The 24,550-nt window shown below is 43.8% G+C and overlaps 1 protein-coding gene across 2 annotated transcripts in view; it reads left to right on the top strand.

The window, feature by feature from the left end:
* Nucleotides 1–7,752, top strand: part of LOC133963064 (MICOS complex subunit mic25a-like) — a 55,082-nt gene extending 47,330 nt beyond the window's left edge. For both annotated transcript variants that reach the window (XM_062398225.1, XM_062398224.1), the window contains one exon: nt 7,439–7,752. In XM_062398225.1, the coding sequence (XP_062254209.1) occupies nt 7,439–7,448 (10 nt within the window). In that variant the 3' untranslated portion in view covers nt 7,449–7,752. The remainder of the gene's footprint in view (nt 1–7,438) is intronic.
* Nucleotides 7,753–24,550: the final 16,798 nt, after the last annotated feature.

Here is a 24,550-nt window from a genome sequence, read left to right as displayed (position 1 = left end):
GACATTTTGTTGCTGAGTCAACTCGAGTTGTAGGTAGCAAGTAGCCAATGGTAGACTCACGATACCTGCTACCACAACCATGTAGAGAGTGTGTTGGCACACACAATTATGCTTACGTTGCCTGTAGTAGCTATTTCTGTTCAAGCATAGGGTTGTCTCTTCTCCCACATACTTTGACTTGAATTAAAAACGTTGTGCTTTATGCAGCAGAATTTGTACGTCATGTCCTCCCACCTACATGCTCTATTTAGGCTCCCTTGCCTTAAAGTTCAGCAAATGTTGATTTTTGTTCTTAATGCATCTGAATGGCACAATATCCTGCTGCGTTTTTTCCGGAGTTCGTTTCTAGAAACAGCTTCTGTCCCGCTCTGTCACTTCCTCACAGCTGCCACTGGCTTTCATGGCTTTCCAAAAGTTCATTCATGTAAACTCCACCGAATATATCTGTTACTTTCCATCAGCTTTTTTGTGTTTGTCAATCAATCTGCCAATGAAACCACCGCGTTGCTTATCTGTCTTTCTTCAGCCAACATCCCGATCCGAACATCACTGGAGTATCTATCTCCCGCTTGAAGTCCCCTCAACTCACTATCTTCAGTGGCACAGCTTTCCTTATATGTCACTCAAAAGTTATTTTATGTACAATGTATCATGGATGCACACACACACATGCACACATTTCTCACACATCCTTCCTCCAGCCACTCAATTAAAAAATACTTGCTTCAGAATGTGTCCTCACTATCACTGTCCTGGACCTCTCCTGTCACCGTCTCTGGTCATGGTCATGCACTATTGTCATGCATATGGGGCTTTAAGTCTACATGTGTGTGTGGGGGGGGGGGGGTGAATGTGTGTTGTGGTTTTGTGGCTCTTTGGTGTGATGAAAGGAACTATCTCAAACTATATGGTCGCTGTCAGGGGAGGTTGTGTTTGTGTAAACCTATGAGAGAGTTTGTGAGACCACCTTATACCACTTGCTCATCAATGCTCCACGGCGCCAACTATTTTCAGAATTCTAATTCTAGAGCTTTGCTATCTAATACCATCGAGGGGGGGGGGGGGTGTAACACTTGCCACTGTATCCCACATACTTAACCCACTTGAACCTGATGGTCCTCTGAAGGCAGCGTTTGTGTGAGCTGGCCTCTGAGATGCTTGGTTAAGTGGCACTATGTTTCTGCCTTGATTACCCAGGCGTACGGAGCATTGCTATAACAACAGGTGCATTTGTTGAGTGATTTTTTAAGAGTAATCAGAACTAGCATCAGTATTTGCAACAGGTAAATCATAGACTCTGTAGAGTGGTTGGGTCCCTGGTAGCGGTCTGATAGTGTGCAATGTAAATGTAAGAAAATATGAACACAGATCGAATCTACACCACTCTGAAACACTAGCTGCAGCCCTGGCTGATGTGGATATTGATAAGTGGATTTCAGAAGTACAAGATTTGCATGTTAATGATTCTGTTTGTCATAAAATAGTCTGACTCTCCTCACTCCATCAAAGGGATTCTTCACTTCTCTGCCATCCAGAGGGAATCGTATCATTTCACATCCCCATGCTGGACAGAGTAAAAGTCAAACAGCTGTTGTCACTGTCACACTTTGTGATGGTGTAGACATGACTGGTATAGTGTGAATGATACAGTGAAGGGACCATGAAAGAAATGCAGCTAATAATCCACCTGAGTTGATTAGTTACTTTACTAATGCAACAAAACTGATTCTATTTACATGTAGGGACACATTTTTTAAGTATAGCATTACACCTGCTTTATTATCTGCGTGTGGCATTTGACTATTTTGGTACAATCAGGATAGAGGAATCACGACTGCATTAAAAGCTAGGCAAGTTGAATTGGCTCAATAATATAGAATACATTGGAGTTGCAATGTGATGTCAACAACATAAGAACACAGAAAGTACACTTACTGTTGATTGGTGCACTGATGTGACACAAGGCTACGTGTCTTTGAGTTGTTGGGTTTTCATCTAATTTGCAGATTTGGTGGATTTTCATTGAACTGTGTCATAGTTTGGGTTGGATAGATAAATCTTTTAATCTATTGATTGACAGAAAATAAATTAGGACGTCACCTGACAGAGTGAGGATCCTTTGAAAAAGGTAAAGACTTGCTTTTAGGGCTAAGATGTCATGCCATGTGTATGTTCAGTATAAGTATATGTCATCATCAGAGCAGCAGTCAGTATAGAGATTTTCCCTCCTCTTCATAACGTTTAAACCCCAAAGTAATTCACCGGCTTATTTTCAGAAAGCCATCCATTTCTATTTGTATTGCCAGGAGCATCTTGGACACCTCCTGGACAACATTCAGCCGTAACAAAATGTTTAGACCTCCACTGCCCATGAAAAGAAATGGCTTCAGTCACTCTGCTTTTTCTCTGGACATAGAAAATCCCAGCAACAGAAATTCAAGACATCTCATTCAAAACCTGTTCAACTTTAGCAGGTGAAGAGGTTGATTGATAGGATGAGAATGAATTCTGCCATTTCCAAGTAAAAGAGGGGAAGAAGCTGAGGTGAGAGTCTTTGTAGCGGGGATGAAAGGAGAAAAGAAGGTGCCTGTGGGAATGGATGGAGACTGATGAAAGAGAAGAAAACAGGGGGGAAAGAGGCTTAGGAGTACCTGTCAGTGAGGAAGGGTTAATAGAAAACTGTAAGAGAGATACAGTAAGCATGGGTGGAGGATGGAAGGAATGTAGAGGATGAATACACAAGTGGAGAGGTTGTCAAAAGGAGAGATGAAGGAATTTCAGGAAGCATTCAGGATAGGAGGAGGAAGTGTCACTCATTTTGTGGAGAGTGTGTGTGTGTGCGCGTGCGTGTGTGAGTCTATCTAAAGTTATGAGGGCCAATTTTGGATCAATACCGTCTTTGTGAAGACAAGTTGGCTGGTCTTCACAAACTCAATGGGCTGTTTGAGGGTTAAGACCTGGATTTAGGATTAGGGTTAGAATCCGGTTTAGGGTTAGGCATTTAGTTGTGATGGTTAAGGTTAGGCTAAGGGCGAGGCAATGCATTATGTCAGGGAGTGTCCTCACAACTATAGAGAGACGTGCGTGCATGTGTGTGTGTGTGTGTGTGTGTGTGTGTGTGTGTGTGTGTGTGTGTGTGTGTGTGTGTGTGTGTGTGTGTGTGTGTGTGTGTGTGTGTGTGTGTGTGTGTGTGTGTGTGTGTGTGTGTGTGTGTGTATGTGTGTGTGCGCCTATCAGTAGTAGCAGGTGGGGGGCCCCACTGTGAGCCTTGGCCTGCCTGCAAACCCTAATCTGATAACAGAGCTACTCAGCAGCAATCTGGTCCTGAAGCGCGCACACACACACACACACACACACACACACACACACACACAGACAGACAGTTATACATGTTGTAATATCCCTGTTATTAATATCTCTCTCATAGAAGACTAACTTCGACTCCTGCACTGATTATAGCTTCTCACTGTCAAATTATACCAATATGAACATGATGTATGTACTTTTACTCTGAGGTGAATATAAAGGTGATCACCACTATGCAGTGTTTTCACTCGAAAAACAAGATCTCTTTTTATCATTTTAACTCATTGATGCTTCCGGCTGTTTACCCAGAGAGCTGACTGGGTGGAGCGTTCCTCCTCATTGCTATTTTCATTCTATAAAACACTCTTGTAATTTATATGACTTTTCATTCCATTTCAGTAATGCGGAAAAAGATGTACTCTTACGTAGGGTACGCAAACAAATACTAGCTCACATATTTACATCTCTCGCTTCCCCTCCTTCCATCCCAGCTCTACCTCACATCCATCATCTCCAAGGCAACCACCCTGTGAAGGCACACATAAAGATGATCTGTTCTCTCTCACGTCCCTCTACCCCGTCGTCCAACAGCCATTTTTTTCTCTCTCTCTTTCAAATCTATATAACACTCCCAGCAGCATCTAGCACGACTTGGCCGACCACCATCTTCGTTACATGTGATCGGTATCTCCCACCGTCCAGTTCGAGCTGCCATGTGTTTTACTTCATTTGGCTGCAGATAAGCCGTCAGGGTAAATTGTGACAAAGGGTCTCGCTAGGTGAAGACCGAGGTGTTCTTTTACTCTGAGGATGGAAATGTCCTTTTCTTCTTCCTCATAATGTTGCTGCTGCTGTTTCGTCTGTAGGACGTTAGTGTATTTGTTTTTCATTTCATGTGTACAGATGTGATTTGCGATAAAGGATTTGTTTTCTTTTCTTTCAATACCCAGGATTATTATTGTATGTGTTTACTCTGAGTGAGAGAATTTTGTTTCTGTGTACAGAAGTGTAAGATAGAAACAAATTATAACTACAATGGGGCTTTGAGAGTGCATACCTCCGCCAAGGCCAACACTTGCTATGTTAAAAAAAGGATCATGGATCATGGATCATGCCCCATCCGTCCACAAAATATCATGGATATTGGTTCAGTAGCTTTTGCGTAATCCTGTTAACCAACAAGCAAACAAACAGATGCTGAGGAAAACACAAATGATTATACTGCAGGGATCAAAGTGACAAAACCTTTCGCCTTTAACTCAAAGTGACAAAACCTTTCGCCTTTAACTTTCGCCTTTAGGCTTGTGATCGGACAAACACACACTTCCACATACACACACACACACACTGCATACTTACACACAGCAGACCCACAGAGAATATTAATGGTTTTATAATATGCCCACGTACTTGTGCCATTATCTAAAACTGAAGCCAAAAGATCCTGGATAAGAGCACTGCCATCTTACACCGATGACATCATTTAGAGTGTGCACATTAGTGATCTGGGGATGGAGTCACAGTATCATCCCCTTGGCTTCACTCACTGTATAGGGCGCCGTCATCTTGTCCATTTCCATATACAGTCTATGGTATAAACAGAAAGGAAATGTATGGAGAGAGTGGGGGGGGGTGGGTGAGATGTAGCTAAGGTCCTTCAGACCACTCAACACAACAGTCCTTGAAGGTTCCCATTCAACTTTAAACGGATACTCCACCCAAAATGTACCTGTTCAGAAGGACACTTGTTCCCTGTAGACGTAATAGGTGGCTCTTTTCTCCTTCAGCCATCAAACCTGAGTCTTCTCCTTATTTGACTTTTTTTATCAATAGTTTGAACATTGGAAAGTGGTGAACTGACAGAGAGCTGCTGGTGCTAAACATGATCAGCAAGTCGGTGAGGATGATCAAATCAGTAGCACTGTACATTTAAGTTGTCCAACTGATTAAATCCTTCTCTTTATTTATCTGCTCCCCCATGAACAACTTCATTTATATCCAACTTAATCATCAACTAAGAGTTTAAATGAAATAACAGGGAACCGGTTAGCTGATGATTTACAGACTGACACCGTGATTGCTTCTATTCTGCAGCTTAACTGACTTAACAACTGTCTGACTGAATCAGTGAGTGATGCGTTTAAGGTCCAATCAGTCAGTCCACTTTTCTAAACTAAACCCCCGACTGACCGACGGACCTGCAGACTCACCAAATGATCAGTTTAGTTCTGTCCTGAGCACATAACCACTGACTGACTCAGTCTTCCTCAGCCGTGCTGACTAATTGACTGTCTTGCTGTCTTAGTGACTGTGTAATCAGTGAATGCTTGTGTGTTTATAAAGCTTCTAGAGTGAGCGTGTGATTGACAGTCCTGCCTGGCAACTGTCTCTGTCCCTCCAGAGAGAGAGAGAGAGTATGAGAGAGAGAGAGAGGGGGAGAGAGGGGGAGAGAGGGGGAGAGAAGTGAGTGCAGTTAGCACAGAGCAGAGAAGACAGTTATTGATTTCCTACTGCTCTATTATTTTTGTTTTTCACATAGAAAAGGAGATTTAGTCAGTCTAAAGTGTGTGTGTGTGTGTGTGTGAGCGTGTGTGTGTTTGTGTGTCTGTGAGTGTGTGTGTCTGTGTGTGTGTGAGACTGAGTGAGTCAGTGTCTAATCACATGTGGGGCAGATGTGTGTTCACATGTTGGACTGCTGCCTGTATGTTGCCCATTAGCTTATGACTATGGCTGTGGGAGCGTATACCCAGGGTGTGAACACTGTTGCCTCCTGCTCTCTGTACGCCGTGTTGCCCTCTAATTGGAAGAAAACTGACAGGTGGAAGAAAACATGTGTTTGTGTGTCTGTATTTGTGTGTGTGATCCAGGTTTTTTTTGTGTATTGAACCTACTCTCCACAGACACTTTTCCGTCTCGCAGGACGTCAGTAATAATGAAGTGCAGTTCAACTTTGCACCGTTCCAACCTATGTCAATAGATTGAGAAAACAAAAGAAGAATGAAAGAGCCCGAAGTTACATTGTTGTTACTTTTGTACCTCGAAATAATCGTATTGCCTCGTAATGTCTGGATGACGTATTGTAGTGTCGAGATCTGTCAAACAGTCGGATGTCCAGAAGACAACGATTTTAACCTGGATGCGTCCTAAATTATGTGCAGACCTTGAGCTTGAACACTCGCCCTCCCTCTCGGCCCAAGGTGACGTGCATAAAAAGGTGTCGGTTGTGGCGAGAGTCCAAATTTGGATGTGGGGCACTGGACTGAGCTGTGTGTACTGTGGGAGGGTCGAGGGGTCAGTTTGAATTCAATAACTGCTTCATACGCTTTGCATACAAAACATCCCGTCATACTGCTGTGCACTCACACAGACACACACACACATTAAAGCTTGCACAAACTGCTACATTCACAGAGGCACTTTCACACAGATAGTGTGTTTCCATGCTCGTATAAAGACACGTGAGTGGAACAGCAAAGCTAAATCCCCTTGTCACATTTGCCGCTCATCTCCGATTCAGCGGCACGGGCTGGTTGCCCTCGGATGCACTTGGCAAGTGAACAGCTAACCTGCCAGTGTGTCGGCGTGCCAGCCCGAGCTAGTTAGCGTGCCAGCTAGCCCACCCATCAGCCACAAGCTAATGCTTCACTCACCCTGGGTCATCCCGTGTCTCTCTCTAAGTGTGCCTGTGTGTTTGTGTGTGTATTGACACAGGGGATGTTAAGTTGTACCTTCTGGAGACTGGCTTTTGTAAAAACCCTCAGCACACATGAGCCATCGTCCTTTATAATCTGCTGGTACAACATCGACCAGTTACTTTGATGCACAAACGTCAAATCTGCAAGTCTGTGCTATAGGAGCTATTTTTGTCTCCCTTTAATTATATCCTAATATATGTGCTGAGTTTTTTTTTAAGTGACATTTAGATATTTAAAGGTGGAACTTTCTCTGCATTTTCTTTAATAAACAGTGTGATTTCTTTGCCTGGTGGGTTTTCACGTGACTAGATTTCCCATAATACATCCTGACTTTTCTGAGTTTCCCCTTGGGTTCTCTGGATGTAAATTCATAATTGAATGCCTTCTTCTCTTCTCTCCCCTCCCCCCTCTCCTTGCCTCTCTCCACCTCTTCCCAGAGCTCGCTGACGAATCACGGCTGAGGAACCCGGAGAAAGTAGGAGCAGGAAGAGAAGTGAAGAAAGGGGGAGCGTGTCAAATCCGTCCATTTCTCGCCTCCCTCTGTTCCTCTCCTATCCATCCATCCATTTCTTTAGTCTCCATCACTGAATAAACCCCTCCGCTCCCCCACTCAACCATCTTTCTTGTTTTTCTGAGTGTATTATCTTGATTTGTCACTCCAGAGTGTATGATGAGTTGATTTATTGTCAAGTTGCGCCGGCACATCCCTGCCACCGCTGAAATAAATCCCAGTGATCCGGCGGTGATGAGACTGCAGGTTGCGTGTCTTTTATTCCAGTGTGTGTGTGTGCGTGTGTTTGTGTGGTGCGGTGGCGTATGGCTGTCTCTCACAGCACGCTCATAATGCTTCCACTACTGAAGATGGGGTCGTGTGCACCCTCCTCACCATGCTGTGCAGGCCCAGGGGCTTGATTGTGTGCCGTGCTCATGGTTTTATCAAGTGAGAGCGACGGCAGAGGAAAGTGACGGAAATGAGGGATAAATGAAGTGGAGGACAGATGAAGAGTGAAGTGTGCATGCATTAATATGTGCGCGTACGTGTGTGTGTGTGTGTCTCTGTCTATATAGTGAACCCAATGCACGTACGTGTGTGTCGTCACGTACGGGTGCTAGCGCGAAATGCGTGCACGTGAGCAACACACCACCGGACGGGCCACATATTGTCCCCGCTAGCTGTGTTTCCATGGTGACAGCAGGGGTTGATGCTCGCAGCAAGGTGTGGAGGAGCCTTCCAGATAACCCTGAAGGTCAGCACACAGAGCTCCAGCTCGCAGCACCGCTCTGCACACACACTCCTAACCCCCTCCCCGTGTGTGTGTGCCTGAACGAGAGTGGGACTCAGTTAAGATGCATTTCCACTTATATATGGACATGGTTGGCCACCCTCGAAATGACGGAGGCTTGTTATCGGACAACCACACACACACACAGATATACACACACACACACACTGCATACTTACACACAGCAGACCCACAGAGAATATTGATGGTCTTATAATATGCCCACGTACTTGCGCCTGGATATAAATCCACATTCAAACAAGTGGCAGTCGATATGAATGTAGTAGAGTGTGTTTGTTAATGATGGCTGTGCGGAGTGATCTATTGATCACAGTTTGACTCCCGCGTGCTGCCGAGGCATTGATCAGGACATAACCTGCGCAGTGCTACTGACAGATCCATACAATATTCGCTCTATTGTAGAACTCTAGTACAGAGACAGAGACTAATGAAAGGATAAAGGAATGGATCTAGGAGAGCGTTCGTCCATCAGCCCGTCTGTCCTGTTTCTTGTGTGAGTCAATGAACACCTTGGACCACGGACTCCACTTCCTCACCAGGGATTAGGCCGGCTCTCACCCAGCAGACCTGAGGCACATATTACGTATATTAAAGCTGACACCATATTAGAGGTTCCAGCCAGTGACTCTCATATCCCATCTCTCTCTCCGTGACATTTCTTTACAAATACCAGCCTCTATTCACTCTGTTATTGCTTCCTAACATTCAGCAATTCTCTGATTAAACGAGCTCCTGAAAAGCCTGGGCACTGCTATCTGCCATTTTGCTTTTATTAGAAACCCACCTACTTTAATTAAATTGGCTGAATTACAGAAATATCGGGGATATTTCACAAATATATTGGCTAAGAGAGCACAATGGGTGAAGAAGAGAAGAAAGGGACACTGGGCTTTATGAGATGTTTTGAATGTGCTTTGGTGATGAAATGAGATAAACACAATCTTGATGGACGGCTCATGTTGTTGTTTAGGAAGCTGAGGTTTGTTCGATCGAACGAGTCTCATCACAGCACAGGAGTCACAGCTGAAACTCTCTGTGCCCGTATTTCTATTTTTTTTACAGAATCTCTTGATTTATTTTTCACTCCCTCCTCCTCCTCCGGTTCCATGTCGGCCCCGCACCTTCAGTGCCATGCCTTTCTGTTCCCGCCTTATTACTGTGAAAGACATGGGATTGAGGTTTCCATGGTAACTAGCCCAGCTTTGACTGAGGGAGACAGCTGCATGGTGCGAGGTTAGAAGATGGCTGCTCACGCCATTCAATGCGCCACTATTGATTGCCAGTCCTTGACAATTACTGGGCCGAGTTGACTACAATGGCTTGCAGAAAATGTGCATAAAGCAGAGGGTGTGTGTGCGTGTGTGTGTGTGTGTGTGTGTGTGTGTGTGAGTGTGTGTGTAATTCTCACTCTCTAGCCCAACACACAGTAATCGTTTTTCTTTTTTCCACCTGCTTAAGTGCAGGTGTTTGTCTGGAGAGCGATTCCCAGAGTTGTTGCCGCAGCTTTAACACGTCAGACGTCCTGTAGCTCGAGCTGGAGACGAGTTTGACAGTCGGCCACGGAGCCTAACGTTGTGTTTTGTTGTGGCTACGAGTCGTCTCCTTTGTTCGGCTCGTGAAACCCTGTTTGTCAGCTGATCTCTCTGCAGCTAAAGGGCTGTCAGCCAGTGAGAGGTGTGGTGTCGGACTTTGACTCCCCGCTGCCCTTTGTAAAGACTTAATGGGGATCAATTTAGAGACCATTTACACACTTGAAGAATTCATATCCTTTTTTGATAAAATCCAAACACACATTCTCAAACATGCACAACCTGCATCTCATTGGCGTTCACCCGCTGCCGAAGTGTTTTCCCTGCACTTTTCTCCGTCCCTCGCCGGTTCCCTCTCCTCTTTTCTTCTCTTTCTCCTCGGCCAACTTGGCATTGTATGTGATAAGTCGACAGTGAGCCTCATTGGAGTGTGTGGCTGCATCATTGACAGTCACCACTCTGTTTCTGCATGCAGCACACCCTCACATGGAGCTCTCTAGCTAATTGAATAGTCTTTTATTAAACTGTGTTAATGTGAACTGGAACTGGCTGCGAGTGAATTGAGTTAGACCCCCCGCTACAATCACCAAGCCAACACAGCAACACACGCAGCTCAGCTGAGCAGTCGGGTGGATGGAGGAGGACGGGGGGGGGGGCAGGAACGTGAGAGGTGAGTGTTCGCTGTACTTATAAACTTATATCAGCACTTGAGTCGTTACATATGTCTCAGAATGTAAAGCTGCTCTATGTAGGTTTTGTCAAAGCAGTGGCACCACAGAGCAGCTTTTCTGTGAGAAGATCCCTGAGTCGTTCATATTGTTCAAACACATCAGGACGCACACACACGAGTGGGTGAAGCCTGTTGCATTCCTACCAACGGTTTCACACTGTGTCACTGATCTACAGGTGCTGGTGAAGTGCTAAGACACATTTTGCACAGCACGTCAAAACAAGCCTCAATTTATTTCTCACATGCTGCATCTCAGGACCTCGATCAAAACTGGTTAGATCCCACTATTAAGTGGGAAAGTGGGTGTGTGTGTACCTTCCAGAGTGAGGACAATTGGCTCATTTAAGGGTAAAGACTTGGTTTTAGGGTTAAGGTAAGGCATTTAGTTTGGATGGCTATGGTTAGGGTAAGGGGCTAGGCAGGGGATGTATTATGTCAATGAGTGTCCTTACTAAGAAATAAGAACAAACGTGTGTGTGTCATAAACGGGACCTCGAACGCAAATGATCGCCAAAATTGGAAAGCGAAAGCCTCTTGGTCACCACCTGGTGGCTGGCTGCAGTAGAGGTCATTAACCCCGCCTCCTCCTTGTGAGTTAATGGAACATCTTTGCTTAAAACGCGTATAGGTATTAGACATATTTAGGGTTCATGTCTAGATAACTGGGTGAAGTGGAGACACGTCGTCCATCTCTACAAAGAGGTGTGTGTGTGTGTGTGTGAGGCGGACTTCATCAGCAGCGGATCACATGGGGATCACTCGTTTTCCAACTCTGAGGCAGATTTGTCAGAATCACGTGGTAGAAAACTGCTGATCCATTTTTTTCAATTGACGCAGACAGCCTGGTGGAGCGAGCTAACGAGTTGGATTTTATATAAACGTTCACTGATTCAAGGCTTATTATCAAGACATGAGAGAGACTCCATGTAGCACAAAGCTTACAGGCACTCATACAGCAGTGGCGTCTGCCCTTTCATTCTGCAGTGCAGATACTAACATGTGATACGATATTAACTTTATTGATCCATTGCCTGGGAAATTCGCTTGTTACAGCACCAGAGAGTCATAAAGAGTGAGACAAGGGAGCTACTGATATGAACAAAATATAAATGAAAGAAATGCAATATTAAAAATACAGAGATATAATTTACACCTTTCACTACAGACAGATATCCTGGGTAAAGAGAGTACATGAAGAAAGATCGCATATAATTATAAGTACACAGATTTAACGGCTATGCCGTGTGTATACTGATTTATCTAATCTACCACCAAACCACATAATTGACTTGGTTCATCTGCAGTAGTTTTTTGGTCATATTCTTAGTTTTTATCTCATTTTTGCGTCTTTTCCTTTGATTATATGAAGAGAGATCAGCCTTCATCAGTTCATCTTTGATGCTGCACTGAGTATTCTGACTCTATTTGACCTCCAGGGAGAAACGCTCTCTGTTTCATCCAGCGAGAGAGAGCACACAGAGGATGCTGGAAAGATAACCAGAGGGGCCCGAAGCAGCAGGGGACCTGACCCATGTGTCTGGAGTGAAGCTGACTGAGACTTAGGGTGGAGCGGTTCAAGAACCCTGCACTGTCATGGAGGAGGAGAGGAAACAAAAAGAAAAGCAGAAGCCTGAACAAACCAGAGCGCCACAGAGAGACAGGGTACAGAAAGGGAACGAGGAAATAGGTCAAGGTTGTCAAGGACTAAGTTTTTCATCTGGGAGGAACAGGGCAAAGACAAGGGGGGGGGGGGGGGGGGGGGGTGAAGTTGGGAAGGTAGAAAAAAGAGGAGTGAGCGAAGGGAGAGTCCACTGGGGCCTGTAGAGGCAGCTTGAAGATGATAGCTCCCTCCTTCCTGCTTAGACGGGTGGATAAAAGAATCCGACACCCTCTAAAGTACAGCCCAGTAAGACTGGCTCAGAGGGCCACGCGGCTCCTTAACCCCTCTCAGCACACGCCTGCATGTGTGTGCATCTCTCCCAGTGCATCTGAATGGGAGAAAGGGGTTTGCACGGGCCTGTTTGTGTGTGTGTAGGCATGCATGCACACTCGCATTGGCCAAACCAAAGTGGCATATCACTTAATCCTCCCCCAGTAACTAGGATAAGCCACCAGTCTTATCCCCCCCCCCCCCTTCCTTCCCTCAATCTTTCTCTCCTCAGGAAACTATTGTCCCCTCTCCCGTCGCACCCCACAGCCCCCTCCCCCTCTTCATTCTTATTATTACCCTCCTCTGCCCCAGACCTTAATGCCTCATTATTCTGTATTTAGCCGGGAATCTTCTCTTGCGCCAGCCAGCAGTATACGGGGGAAAACATGGCTTCTTCATTTCTTTGGTTCTTTATTGCCAGGTCGTGAACAGGATTTGAGAGAAGCTTTCTGGGAGAAGAAGGATTTTTTTTTTTTTGCTGCCATCCGCAAATCACGCTGCCGACTCCTGCCAAGACGTGATATCAGGCACAGGAAGTGTCACTACAGCTTCCTTTGAGAATGGAGCAACAGGTCTCGTGATTCTAATCCTTGGTGTTCTTTTGTTTGAGTGGGTTGATTTACATGTTAGAGACAGATGGCCTGTTTTCTGTCTTACAGTTAACAACAAAGAGAAGAAGAAAATGGGCTGGAAGTCACAAATGTTTCGTCTGTTTCTGCATCTTTCAACTCACCCAACTTTTGCTTTTGTCACCAGGATCTCAGCCCTAAGGAGCCGTTCAGCTATCTTAACCCAAAACCAAAAAAGCCACCAACAAACCCACTGAACGCTACCGGCTCAACACCTTACATCAGGCAGAGTTAGAATTTAGCACCAGAGTATCCCGCTCTTTCCCTCGGGAGGTAATGATTAAAACAGCCAGAGGGAGAAATGGGGCTTTAATTCCTCATGTGTTCACTGACATGACTTCAATGTTACGTGCTTTATGAGGAAATAAATTAGGGCTGGGTGATAAAACAATATCAATAATCAATCAATCAATTTTGATGTGTGTAGCCCAAATTCACAAATCACAATTTGACTGAGGGATTAACAAGTTGCGACCTCCTCTGTCCCTTACCCTCAACAAGAGTAATAACTATTGCAATATCATTTTCATCAATAGCAATAACTCAAAGGTTAAATATATATTGATATAACACCTACGCATAGTGTAAGCACAGCGAGGAGGTGTAACACATAATTGATCAACCTCAGATTTGTGAAATGTTTTTCTGTTTAAAACACAACCTTCACTCGGGAACAAAAAATCAGTCTTTAAACTTTAAAGTCTTGTAATTATCCTGATAATTACTGACATCACCTGATGTGAACATTCTGCATGATTTTTGGCTTCGGCCCTAAAATACTGCATTACACTGTTCTGTTTACAGCATAGACTGGTTTACAGCCACTGTGATGCCCACGTGATATACAAAGAAGTTAGAGCTGCTTTAGGTTACTTTTCAGCACAACTCTTATTCTGAAATCAAACCAACTGGTAAGTGTCCAATCAGAGATTTATTTTGGTGATTTGCCCCAAATGTATTTATATATTTTTTTGACTGCAACATGGTGTAATGAAAGCAAAGCCATTATGATAAGCAACAAAAATTTCACAAATATCATCAAATGTCTGATTGAGACACTAGAGATAAACATGTTCATCATTTGATCTGTTCCCTCTGACTGTCACTTGCCGTAGCTATTGTTTCCGTCTGTGAGTTCTACCCTATATTCACTCTTATTTCATATTTATTTTCGGCTTTGCCCGGAACAGGTTCTTGTTCAAAATATCGAGTGAAAAGTGCACAAAGCACTAAGATGCCTCAAGTTTATCTTTTTTTAAATGTACATCAAATGTACATCTATTTTTTCTCTTCAAGATTCCTCCATTACTTCCTCGGGAAACTCTTTTTTTTCTTTCTGTTTGAACAATTACTCGTATCAACTGAGAGTTCAGGGTCGAGGGAATGTTATGTTTATTTATAGCATTTATAATAGAACCAGTGTGTTGCACTTTGAGACATTGCTACAATAACGGACTGTACAAATTCATGTAATTTTATGTATGAAGGGCCAGGATGTGAAAATACAAACCAGGCTATTTTCAGGTAAACACCTAGAGAGAGCCAATTTGATGCATTTCCAAAAAAATGACCAGCATCTTGACCGCTTGATGATTTGATTTAAATGAATGAGAACCCTTTACCACAGCGGATGTTTGTAGGATGAACCTTTGCTCACTCTGTAATTTTATTCTCCTAAACCTGACATTAATGGTCGGACCACAGCCAAAGTCAGAAGTTGATCTTAGCATTGCAACACCTGAGGAATCATACGGTTGAAGCCACACACTATGTGCTATTCGTTGTGTTGAATTTGAACCAAACAGTCAACTAATGTGTGACCTGCAGGCACCAATCTGACGTGCTTATAACACACACACTTACTTTTTCAATTTCCATACTCTCTCTCTTTTTCTGTCACTCACACACTTACATAAAGTGTCTTTAACCTATCTCCACATGTAGACGCTGCTATCACCTTTGTTTGTCACTCAAAGAGATGAGAGTATGAGTGGATCGCCCAGTCCCCTCGACACACACACACAAACACACAAACACACACACACCCACACCCTGAGCCGTTCCATCATGGCGTCCTCTGTTAGACTTCCGATGTCAATAGAAGCTTTGATTAACCAGGGATGGGCAGTAGACTTCATATCTCCTAAAACAGCAATTTTCACTTTGACATTATGTGATGCAGACGGGCACAGCATAAGCGCTCTTAAAAGAATGTTTGATTTCTAGTACATCAAATCATTTCCAATATTCCCTTCAACCCTGCTGCTTTGTTTCTCCGCTCCTTGTTTGTGATTAATTATCTTTAAAACAGACTCCATATGCGTTGACTCTCATCTTGTAACTTCAGCCGGGAATCTTCACGAGAGCATAAATTAAACGCAGCCAATTTCCTTCCCCCACTGACAGTGTGATTCTACCTTAAACTTCCAATTAGCCGGCTTCACTTTATCTATCAGTCACTCTGCAGAAAGGCTTCCTCTACCCACCACATGATGCACATCAGCCACACTGTGATCAATTTAACTCTGCTGATAGGCATGTGGGCTGCATCCATCAAACACCACTAGTTATGACAGCAGAGGGAAATTAATATTTAGCCGCTTTCTTGTGCTTTAATGATGTGTCGGACTCTGTGTGTGTGTATGTGTGTTTGAGTGTGTGTGTGTATGTGTGTTTGAGTGTGTGTGTGTGTGTGTGTGTGTTAGAGCATTTAAGTGACAGGGTGAGGGACCTCTGAATGGTGCCCTCTGCCTCTTCACTGACTGGCAGGGAGGGAGTCTGCCAGGTGAGGCTCTAGCCACTGTGACCAGTGCCAACAGGGCAACCGAGTGCCAATCAGCAGCGGCCTGGAGGTCATGTGTGTTCAACGGTTGTTTGGAGAGAGTGCTGGTAAACTGTTGTGTGAACTCTTCTAATGTTTTAATGAGCTTTATGTGTGTGTGTGCAGCTGCATATTAGAGTCATGTGGGAGCAGGAGGACAAGGTTGTGGTGACGGTAGAAGGTTTTGACACATGCTCAGGTATGAGAGGAAGAGGAGTGTGTGCGCGTGCGTGTGTGTGTGTGTGTGTGTCTGTGTGCGTGTGTTGGCTGTGGAATGTCAGTGAAGCCTTCCTCTGCCTATAGATGGCAGCATTATACTCCTGCGTCCCTGTGTCACACCCTCTAACAAGCGTTTCATTGCAGCACAGCAGATTTTCTCCTGATCCCTAGATAAAGATTTCCATTGGGACATCAACACAAGCTGTAGGTTCCTCTTTGAGTCTCAGTCTTTGGTTCAAGAGCACTTAGGCATTTCTTCTGTTTCATGAAAAACAGAAGAAATAAATGCTTCATAAGACTTATATAAAAATCAAATTTTTTTCTTAACAAAACCTATTTTACACAGTGTTCTGCTCCCATGTTGATGCAACACCACCCTCGACATGCTCCCCTAGCCCCAACACATACACATTACATATATACATTTTAAATAATTCTGTTAACAAGAGAGTTACATATGTAACTACAGTTCTATGAATTCTGTGTGACCAGCAAATGTTATACGATATACAGTTTCTACAACAGGAGATACTGGAGAAAAAATCTGACAGAGCTGGGAGGGGGATAAGGTGTGATTAAGCTAAAACAAGGAAACAGCTCATTAAAGCATCTGGACAGCATCATTTTACCAGAACAATCAATTTGTTATCTTTTCTTAGTATCATGATTTTAATCATTAGCCAAAGTCACTGTTCCTGGCAAAGATCTCTTGCCACACACGTAAATCATGATGTGAGATTTAAAGTTCAGTTTGTATAGATTACTCTATAACTCGTTAATAAGTGAATGTCGGAAGTGCATGTAAGATAATTTGTTCCGTTTGCTTCCCCTGTTTCCAGTCTTTATGCTAAGCTAAGCTAGCCAGCTGCTGCCTCTAGCGACATTTCATTGGCGGAAATGTCCAAAGAAGACATTTCCACCTGACCGCCAAGAGTCCAGAGTCTGTACAGTAGTGATTGTGATATCATAATTTTTTTTATAGCATCCAATAACTAATTAAAAGTAGCCTTACAGGAGAATGAGTACATGGACACACATCAGTGTGATAAGAACTGCCTAAAGTCTGAGAATCTGTTTTTAATGCGTTCTTTGACTGCTTGGTTTGTTCTATGTCCCATCCACTCACATGGAGGAAGCAGGGTCTGTGACCTATACTGCAGCCAGCCACCAGAGAGCTTTGACTTCACTTTCAGGGAGCTGCCATTCCGTCCATCTTCATCTGCAGTCTATGCTTCATATTTACCAAACAGACAGGAGGGCGGTATCGATCATCTTATCAGCTCTCAGCAGAAATGTCAAACTAGTCCTTTAAACCAAAGGAATCTGATTGGCTGCCTGCTGGGCCTCACAAACCTGCACACAACCTGCGCACAACCTGCACACGACCTGTGAAAACTGGGTCACTCGATCTGATGCCTCTGCTTTTCTTTTACTACCCCGACCCATGAAATTGATTCTTTTTATCTGTATGTTTGTGAGTGTTTTCGCTGCGTGACACAGGTCGCTCTGCTCTTTCCCATCATGCCCTCGCCGCACAGTAACCTGGTACGTCTGTGTTGTGTGCGAGGCACTCATTTCATGCTTCATTTGTCGCCACACGAGCTCCGTTAATAAACAAGACCCTTTGTTGCCAACGCCTCACCCTGTTTGTGTGTGTGTGTGCGCACTCCTTCAGTACTTTGTGTCGGATTAGGTGCTGCGTCGCAATCATCAGCGTCACACCGTCCTGTCGGGAGAACATAATGTCAAACTCATTACCAACTTCACCATCACCCATTTAGCGATTAAAACTCCTTCCATCAAATCAGTGACTCTGACGCTGTTTGGAGTGTGAGACAATGGACTTTTGAATTTGCAATATTTATCAACACAATCACGGGAGAGGGTTGAACTGCTGTTTTTTTTTCTACCTATCATGCTGAAGGTCAGAGTTCATCTCCCATCTGACCAGAATACACCCGAGATGGGAGAGCGGTGCTTAAGAGCGCACTGTAGGGAACGTCCATTAACCCCTCGTGTCCCTGAACACATCCTCCAGCAGGCTCGGTGAGGACGCTGCGTTCTCTTTTCTCTGCATTTTTTGGGTTGAAACACTTTCTCTGATGATTCTCTTACATGACACATTCAGAGCTGACTTATGAAACACTTTGAGGACAAATTACAAAAGAACACTTAAAATATGGCATTATAAAAATGTTCCCCGGTGATTTTAGTGATTTCCAGACACATTCATTATGATGAAGAAGATGAAGAGGAGATTGCATTCACATTGTTTTCACTTTGTGCTGCACCTACTGTTAGAAGCAGTTTCCTTCAAAATTAACATTGAATGGGGAGTTTATTTTGTCCACTCAGACGGCATGAAGGAGTATTTATATATTGTGTTATTAAAAGGGAGAGAGCTGAGACAGTGACTAATCTATTTCCTTTCACACACAGCACCCGGTAATCACTGTTCTATGGAGCTGCTCACTCATCCATCCATAATGTTATCAAGACACATTATCTGTGTGTGTGTCTGTGTGTGTGCCTATGTGGCTTTGTGAGATTTTTAGGGGCTTTGAAAGCAGGTGTTGAAAATGTTCATGTGGGCATTTTGGTGAATGCAAGAGTGCACATCTTTGTTTCTCAGGGTTTGAAATGCGTGTGTGTGTGTGTGTATGTGTGTGAGTGTGTGTGTGTGTGTGTGTGTGTGTGTGTGTGTGTGTGTGTGTGTGTGTGTTTGTGTGTGTGTGTGTGTGTGTGTGTGTGTGTGTGTGTTGGAGCTCCATCCACGCCGCGGAACCAAATGCAACGTGTTTTCCCTGCAGCCTGTGGCTCGATCTCACATTGTCAACCAGCGGAGGTCACACACTAATGTGAGAACACTGGTCCTTCTTTTCAGACCTGAAAGGCAGATGAGGCTTTCTGCTTGGACGAGGAAACAAAGACATGTCTCCCAGCTTTTATATTTTTTTCCAGGGTACTGCTGCATGTGCTGCCCCACTTTTAAGTACGCCAGTTGGAGAGTTTGCGGTGATGCAGATACCACAGGTGGTTTGGATTGAAACCTAAAAGCCAGTAGTGGATGTGATGGGATTCAGAAACCATTGCAGTCACAAACTAAAATGTAGTTTTGTATCAGGTAAATCCGGATGTTGTGGTCGGTGTTACATCTTGTGCCTGAAAGAGAAAACCCACATAATCGAATGAGGTGTTGGCTCATTTAAGGGACCTTTGCATGAATGGCACCAATAAAGTCTCTTTATGAATAAAACTGATGCTGTTTTCAGGGGGTTCAAACGGAGTAGGTAAATTGTAAGCAGTCTCCTGAGGTCCCGAGGTGAGGGGGGGCTGAGAAAGGGTTATTACATCAGTCCACAGACAATTTTGTGAGAACCCCCTTAAATGCTACGATCAGCTACATTCAGGAGACTGCAATGACACAATCAACAGAAACCCCTTAAAGAAGCTTTATGCCATTAGCTTTTCCTTAATCTCTAAATGTGTGTGTATGATGAGTCTTGAATGGTTAAAACTGCACGTAACTCTTTTACTGTATATATGTTGTCTTTTATATTGTTGTTTATATTGTTCGATATTATTGTTTTTTTTTTATTTTGTTTGTAAAGAGCACCAACCACACCAAGGCAATTTCCTGTATGTGCAAATATACATGGCAATAAAAAGAATTCTGATTCTGATTCTGATTCTGATTGTGGGGGTTTGCACTTAAATTTGTTTACTTTACTATCATCCCTCTTTTATACGCAAGTTCTCTGCAACATCCTCAACGTCACAAACGCACCAACAGTTCACTCTCTCACCTCCCGTTGTGCCAAATTAGTGTGTTACCTGGGTGCCACTTTCCCATCACTGCCGGAGGCGGAGCCGTTAAAAGCCTGGGTCTACTGCAGATTCTTCATTATTTAGGTGTATATACAGCCCCTTTTTATACTAAAAGAATCATTTGAATGATAGGAATGATGTGTTTTGATATTGTGTTTATTTTTGAGGGGGATCTTTTAGGTTCAACGCAGATCCCCTTTGGATGGGGTCCCCAAGTCCCTTGAACCACTCCAGGCTGTTTGATAACATCACATATATGTTGATGACTGGAAAAATTTAATTTGGCTTCTCCCATGTTTGTGAGAAAAATAATTTTCTCCCCTCGCTTTCTGATTCACATGGTCGGAGATGGCTTATTAGATTTGTAACTTTTATGCGCAGAGCTGAGAATGTGTTGTGTGCGTCTTTGTGAGTAACAGATATGTAGATACATACATACATCTATCAATATGCTGAGCTTTTAAAGCAATGCTGCAATATGAATATAGCTCTCGCAGCAGGAACACATTCATCAGATGTTTTACTGTGACATCCGTGTGTGAGTGTGTGTGTGTGTGTGTGTGTGTTTGGGCAGATGATGTGTACTGGTCAGGCACCGATCCCCGTGAGAGTGTCAGGACTCTGACCTCGACCCCTACATGACCCCCGCTCTGTTTTACCGCCCTCAGCCAACTACCGCACACTCCTGTCGTCACCCATTAAATAGTATAGCACACAACGCCACAGGAGGTGATCTCGTTCACCGTTTGACCTTTGTGTTACCAACATATAGGCATGATGTACATACAGTAAAGCTCCACCCGTGAATAGCTTCTGTTTTTCAGCATGTCAGACAAACACTGCACTGACGTGTTGATGATCAGCTGATGGCCAAGTACAGTATATGAGCTGGAGGTAAGACTGCACTTTCATTGCATCAGTTGTCACTGCAGGTTACTTCACTTCAGTTAACTTTTGCTTGTGAATGATATTTGTTGTGTGTAAATCAATTTGAGTGTTTAGAAGTATGACAGTTTAGAAAGAGTGTACCTAAAGGGAGAGGGAGGAAGTTTCCAGCAGGAGCATTAACACTGATGAAACAGAACACGGCCAAAAGTTCCGAGAGGACACTCCAATGACCGTCAGTGATTATAAGAGTCGTCTGTGTTTCATTTTGCAGCTACACGACAAGCTGATGAATTGACTTGTCACTGCAGCACTAATTACATACATACATGTCAAATTTGATGCATGTGTAATGACTACGCTATTTCAGCCTTAACCCAAAATAGGAATTTTGTGAGACGAAACATCTTTCAGAGAGAAGGTCAGAGCAGAAGGGTGGTAGGGTGGAGTTAGATTTGCCTGAATGGTGAGTCATACGTTACTGGTTTTTCTGCAGCTCCACTCTGGATATTGGAAAGCAGCCTGCGCGCCTTGACTCATTCCATTCTCCCCGGGGAGTCCTCTCCGTCAGACTGCTGCGGGAAATTGACCTGTGAGTAAAGCGGGCATTTTTTAGGAATGGTTATTTATTGAAATGCTAGAGAGGAGACGTGATGACTCACAGACAGGCTCAGTCACAAACACCTTCAGATGAGCACACAACCGTTCTGCCTGCACTCCGAGGGAACTTTTATGAGGAGGGTTGAAGAATCGAGGTAACTTCAGTCTTCCAATGCGGCAAAGATCTTTTTCCGCTCTGCAGTCGAGAGCGTTTTCTCTGTCCTCATCCTTCTTTCTCTCATCTCCCTCTGACTCACAGCCTCGGTTGGTACAATATGATCTGGTCACAAGCGCCTGTAATTTGATTTAACCCCTTCTATGATTTAACTTTGTATCTGTCAGATAAAAATTCCCTCTCTGAGCTAAGATACAACATTAATTGAGTTTATCAAGAGCAAAGGCTGGGGATGGTTTCCGAGCTGCGGAGGAAACAATCACGTTAGCTTTGTACTGGAGTTCTGAGTTTCCGTGCATATCTCCAAAATTGCAGCGAATAATGAAGTGATAATGAAATGGCACTCAATCTGATTATCACACTAAAAGTATGTAATCGTTCATCAGACATGAATACAAATCATCAAATTGGATTGATTAGGTTTCCTCCCAAAGTCTGTGATTGATAACTGAGCAACTCTCAATAGATAACGACTGATTGAAGATTGATTCATAGATCTTTTTAGTTTTTATCATACGGAGACAGTAAACACAAATTATTATTGCAGACTTGTGGGCAAACATTTGCGTCTGCAGCATCCCAACATTAACAATCATTTGAAATCTGCTTTGGTCTCTACAAACTCCTGAGGGGAAGATCTGACTCCAGCTAAAATGTGTCCCACCATGTTCACCACCTATCGGCTCTGACATTAAGTGCTTGGTTCTGTTTAGCGACTTCACGAGGAACTGATGAGAGGTGTAAAGTGAACAAAAGGAGCCTGCCGTAAAACCACAAGGATCCTGATACCCATACGTGTGAACCACAGCCTGTTTTCATGGAATCAACAGACCATTATGGGATGACCAGGTATATGCACACTGTGAATCTAAAAAGGTGATAAAAAGGAGAAGTTGTTTACTTGAATGTAGTGGTCAGGGATTTAAGGTTATACCTCAAGCAGAGCAATTGATTTCATGAGACCTGCTTATCTGTATTAATAGAACCCATATTTGTTTATCCATTAACCCACCTACCTCCAACACGCTACAATACCAACACTGGATGGTTCCTGTGTTCTACTGCACGTGTGCAACACTGACCTCTCATTCGATCTAGAAAGTGTCATTTCTCTTTTAGGCAAAACAGTTACTCACATTGCATGAGCGGAATCAACTGAATAACTAGAAAAGAGTTTTGAACCCATTACAAAGAAATGTAAGGAAGTGTTGATATTTCCTTTTTTCTAGTGTGGGCTTTACGCCGTGGTTGAGTTGTTGCCCTGCTCCTGAACCTAGGTTAACCATTTCATTTCATAGCATATAAAAATAAAATCAGTTTTTCGATTCTTCAGGTTCAACCAGCCAAACCAAACAAACTAAGAGACACTGAGAGGCCTCGAGAGCATTTCATGATATGCTCCCCACCCAGGCCAGCGGCCCAGCTGATCTGATGCTTAGCGACATGACCTTCTCGTCTTGCCCAGCGCCATGGAAAGCCCTCAGGCTGTTCTCTCTCTCTCTCTCTCTCTCTCTCTCTCTCTCTCTCTCTCTCTCTCTCTCTCTCTCTCTCTCTCTCTCACCTCCATCCTCCATGCCGCCTGTTTGGGGCTATCCCTGCTCTGGTCTCGTACCTACTGTCACTTGCTATTCGCAGACAACACAGAGGTGCAGCTGAGCGTGAGTAACACAAATCCCATAAACAATCTCAAATATGCACGCAGATGACAAATATAGACGATCACAGGGTTAAAGGAAAATCTAGGGCAGACAGGTTGGAGGAGGGTGGAGACAAATGTGTGTCAGTGTTGTTCAGTGGTGTTGTAGAGGTGTTACAGAATACTTAGGTTAGAATTGGGGTGGCACTGTTGCTGCTGTGATGTAATTTAACCAGACATAATGTGTTGGTGGTTCTGTAGGTACCCGGGTTTCTAGTTCTTGTGTGTGTCTGTGTGTGTGTGTGTGTGCGTGTGTAATAAAGCACCGAGCTGTCCTGTCCTGACATGAACTGGCCACTTACCAACCTGAAGACATGCTCACTTTGACAGCTTACATTATAATTCATGAAGTGGACGCTAGTGTCCTCCACACACTCATACACACACACACACACACACAAACATGATATTTAACCTCTGGTGCTCTTCGACACAGCAGAGAGGTTTTTATTTTCTTCATCTCACAGTGTAGAGTCACAGCCACAAAGACCGCCCTGCAGCCTTTCTGTGTTATTGCTGCAGATTGTTTTCTTCACCACACGAGCGACATAATCATTTGATCTGCCCCGTTGATGTGGGTGTGACTCCAGCTGTATGAGCAGAGAAGACTTCAAACCTTTGACCAGGTAAATTGGGACTTATTTGCATCATTTGATTTGCTGAGTGAGGTTGCCAGAAAACTGTGATATTTTAGAATTTTCATGAGCAGAGTTTTCTTTTTAGCCACACCAATAGACACTAACGACATTGATGGTTCCCACATCAGGTTTTCTCCTGGGATATCATCAGGTCAAATTGATATGCCGTCTCCAGTACTTTAGTTTATACAGACTTTCTCCACCTGACCCACTAATATAAAGTCCCTAGAAATTCTGAATAATCCAATGTGAAAACACAGCAGGGGATCCTCGGCTGCATCACACAGGCGAGTGGGGGGGGTTGATGAAGCTTCTAAAACGCAACAGATGCAAGAAAATGGGGTTGTTCGAGGTGCTTTTATTTTATACAACTCAAAAAACAGTCATGAACACTAAAGCCCCTTAGACCAGGAATCGTTTTCCCCCACCTGCAGGAGACCTGATCTATTTCTGACTCTGAAGATGGAAAAGTTGGACATGGGCCTGTTGCCTTTTTCATGTAGTCAGCCACGAGAACATCAGGCTTGTGCCACCAAGTGTATATAAATATAATCTGTGTGAACGA

The sequence above is a fragment of the Platichthys flesus genome, chromosome 2 (genome assembly GCF_949316205.1).
Source record: "Platichthys flesus chromosome 2, fPlaFle2.1, whole genome shotgun sequence".
NCBI lineage: Eukaryota > Metazoa > Chordata > Actinopteri > Pleuronectiformes > Pleuronectidae > Platichthys > Platichthys flesus.
The sequence above is the reverse complement of the archived record's forward strand: the minus strand, read 5'-3'. Positions and strand labels throughout refer to the sequence as shown.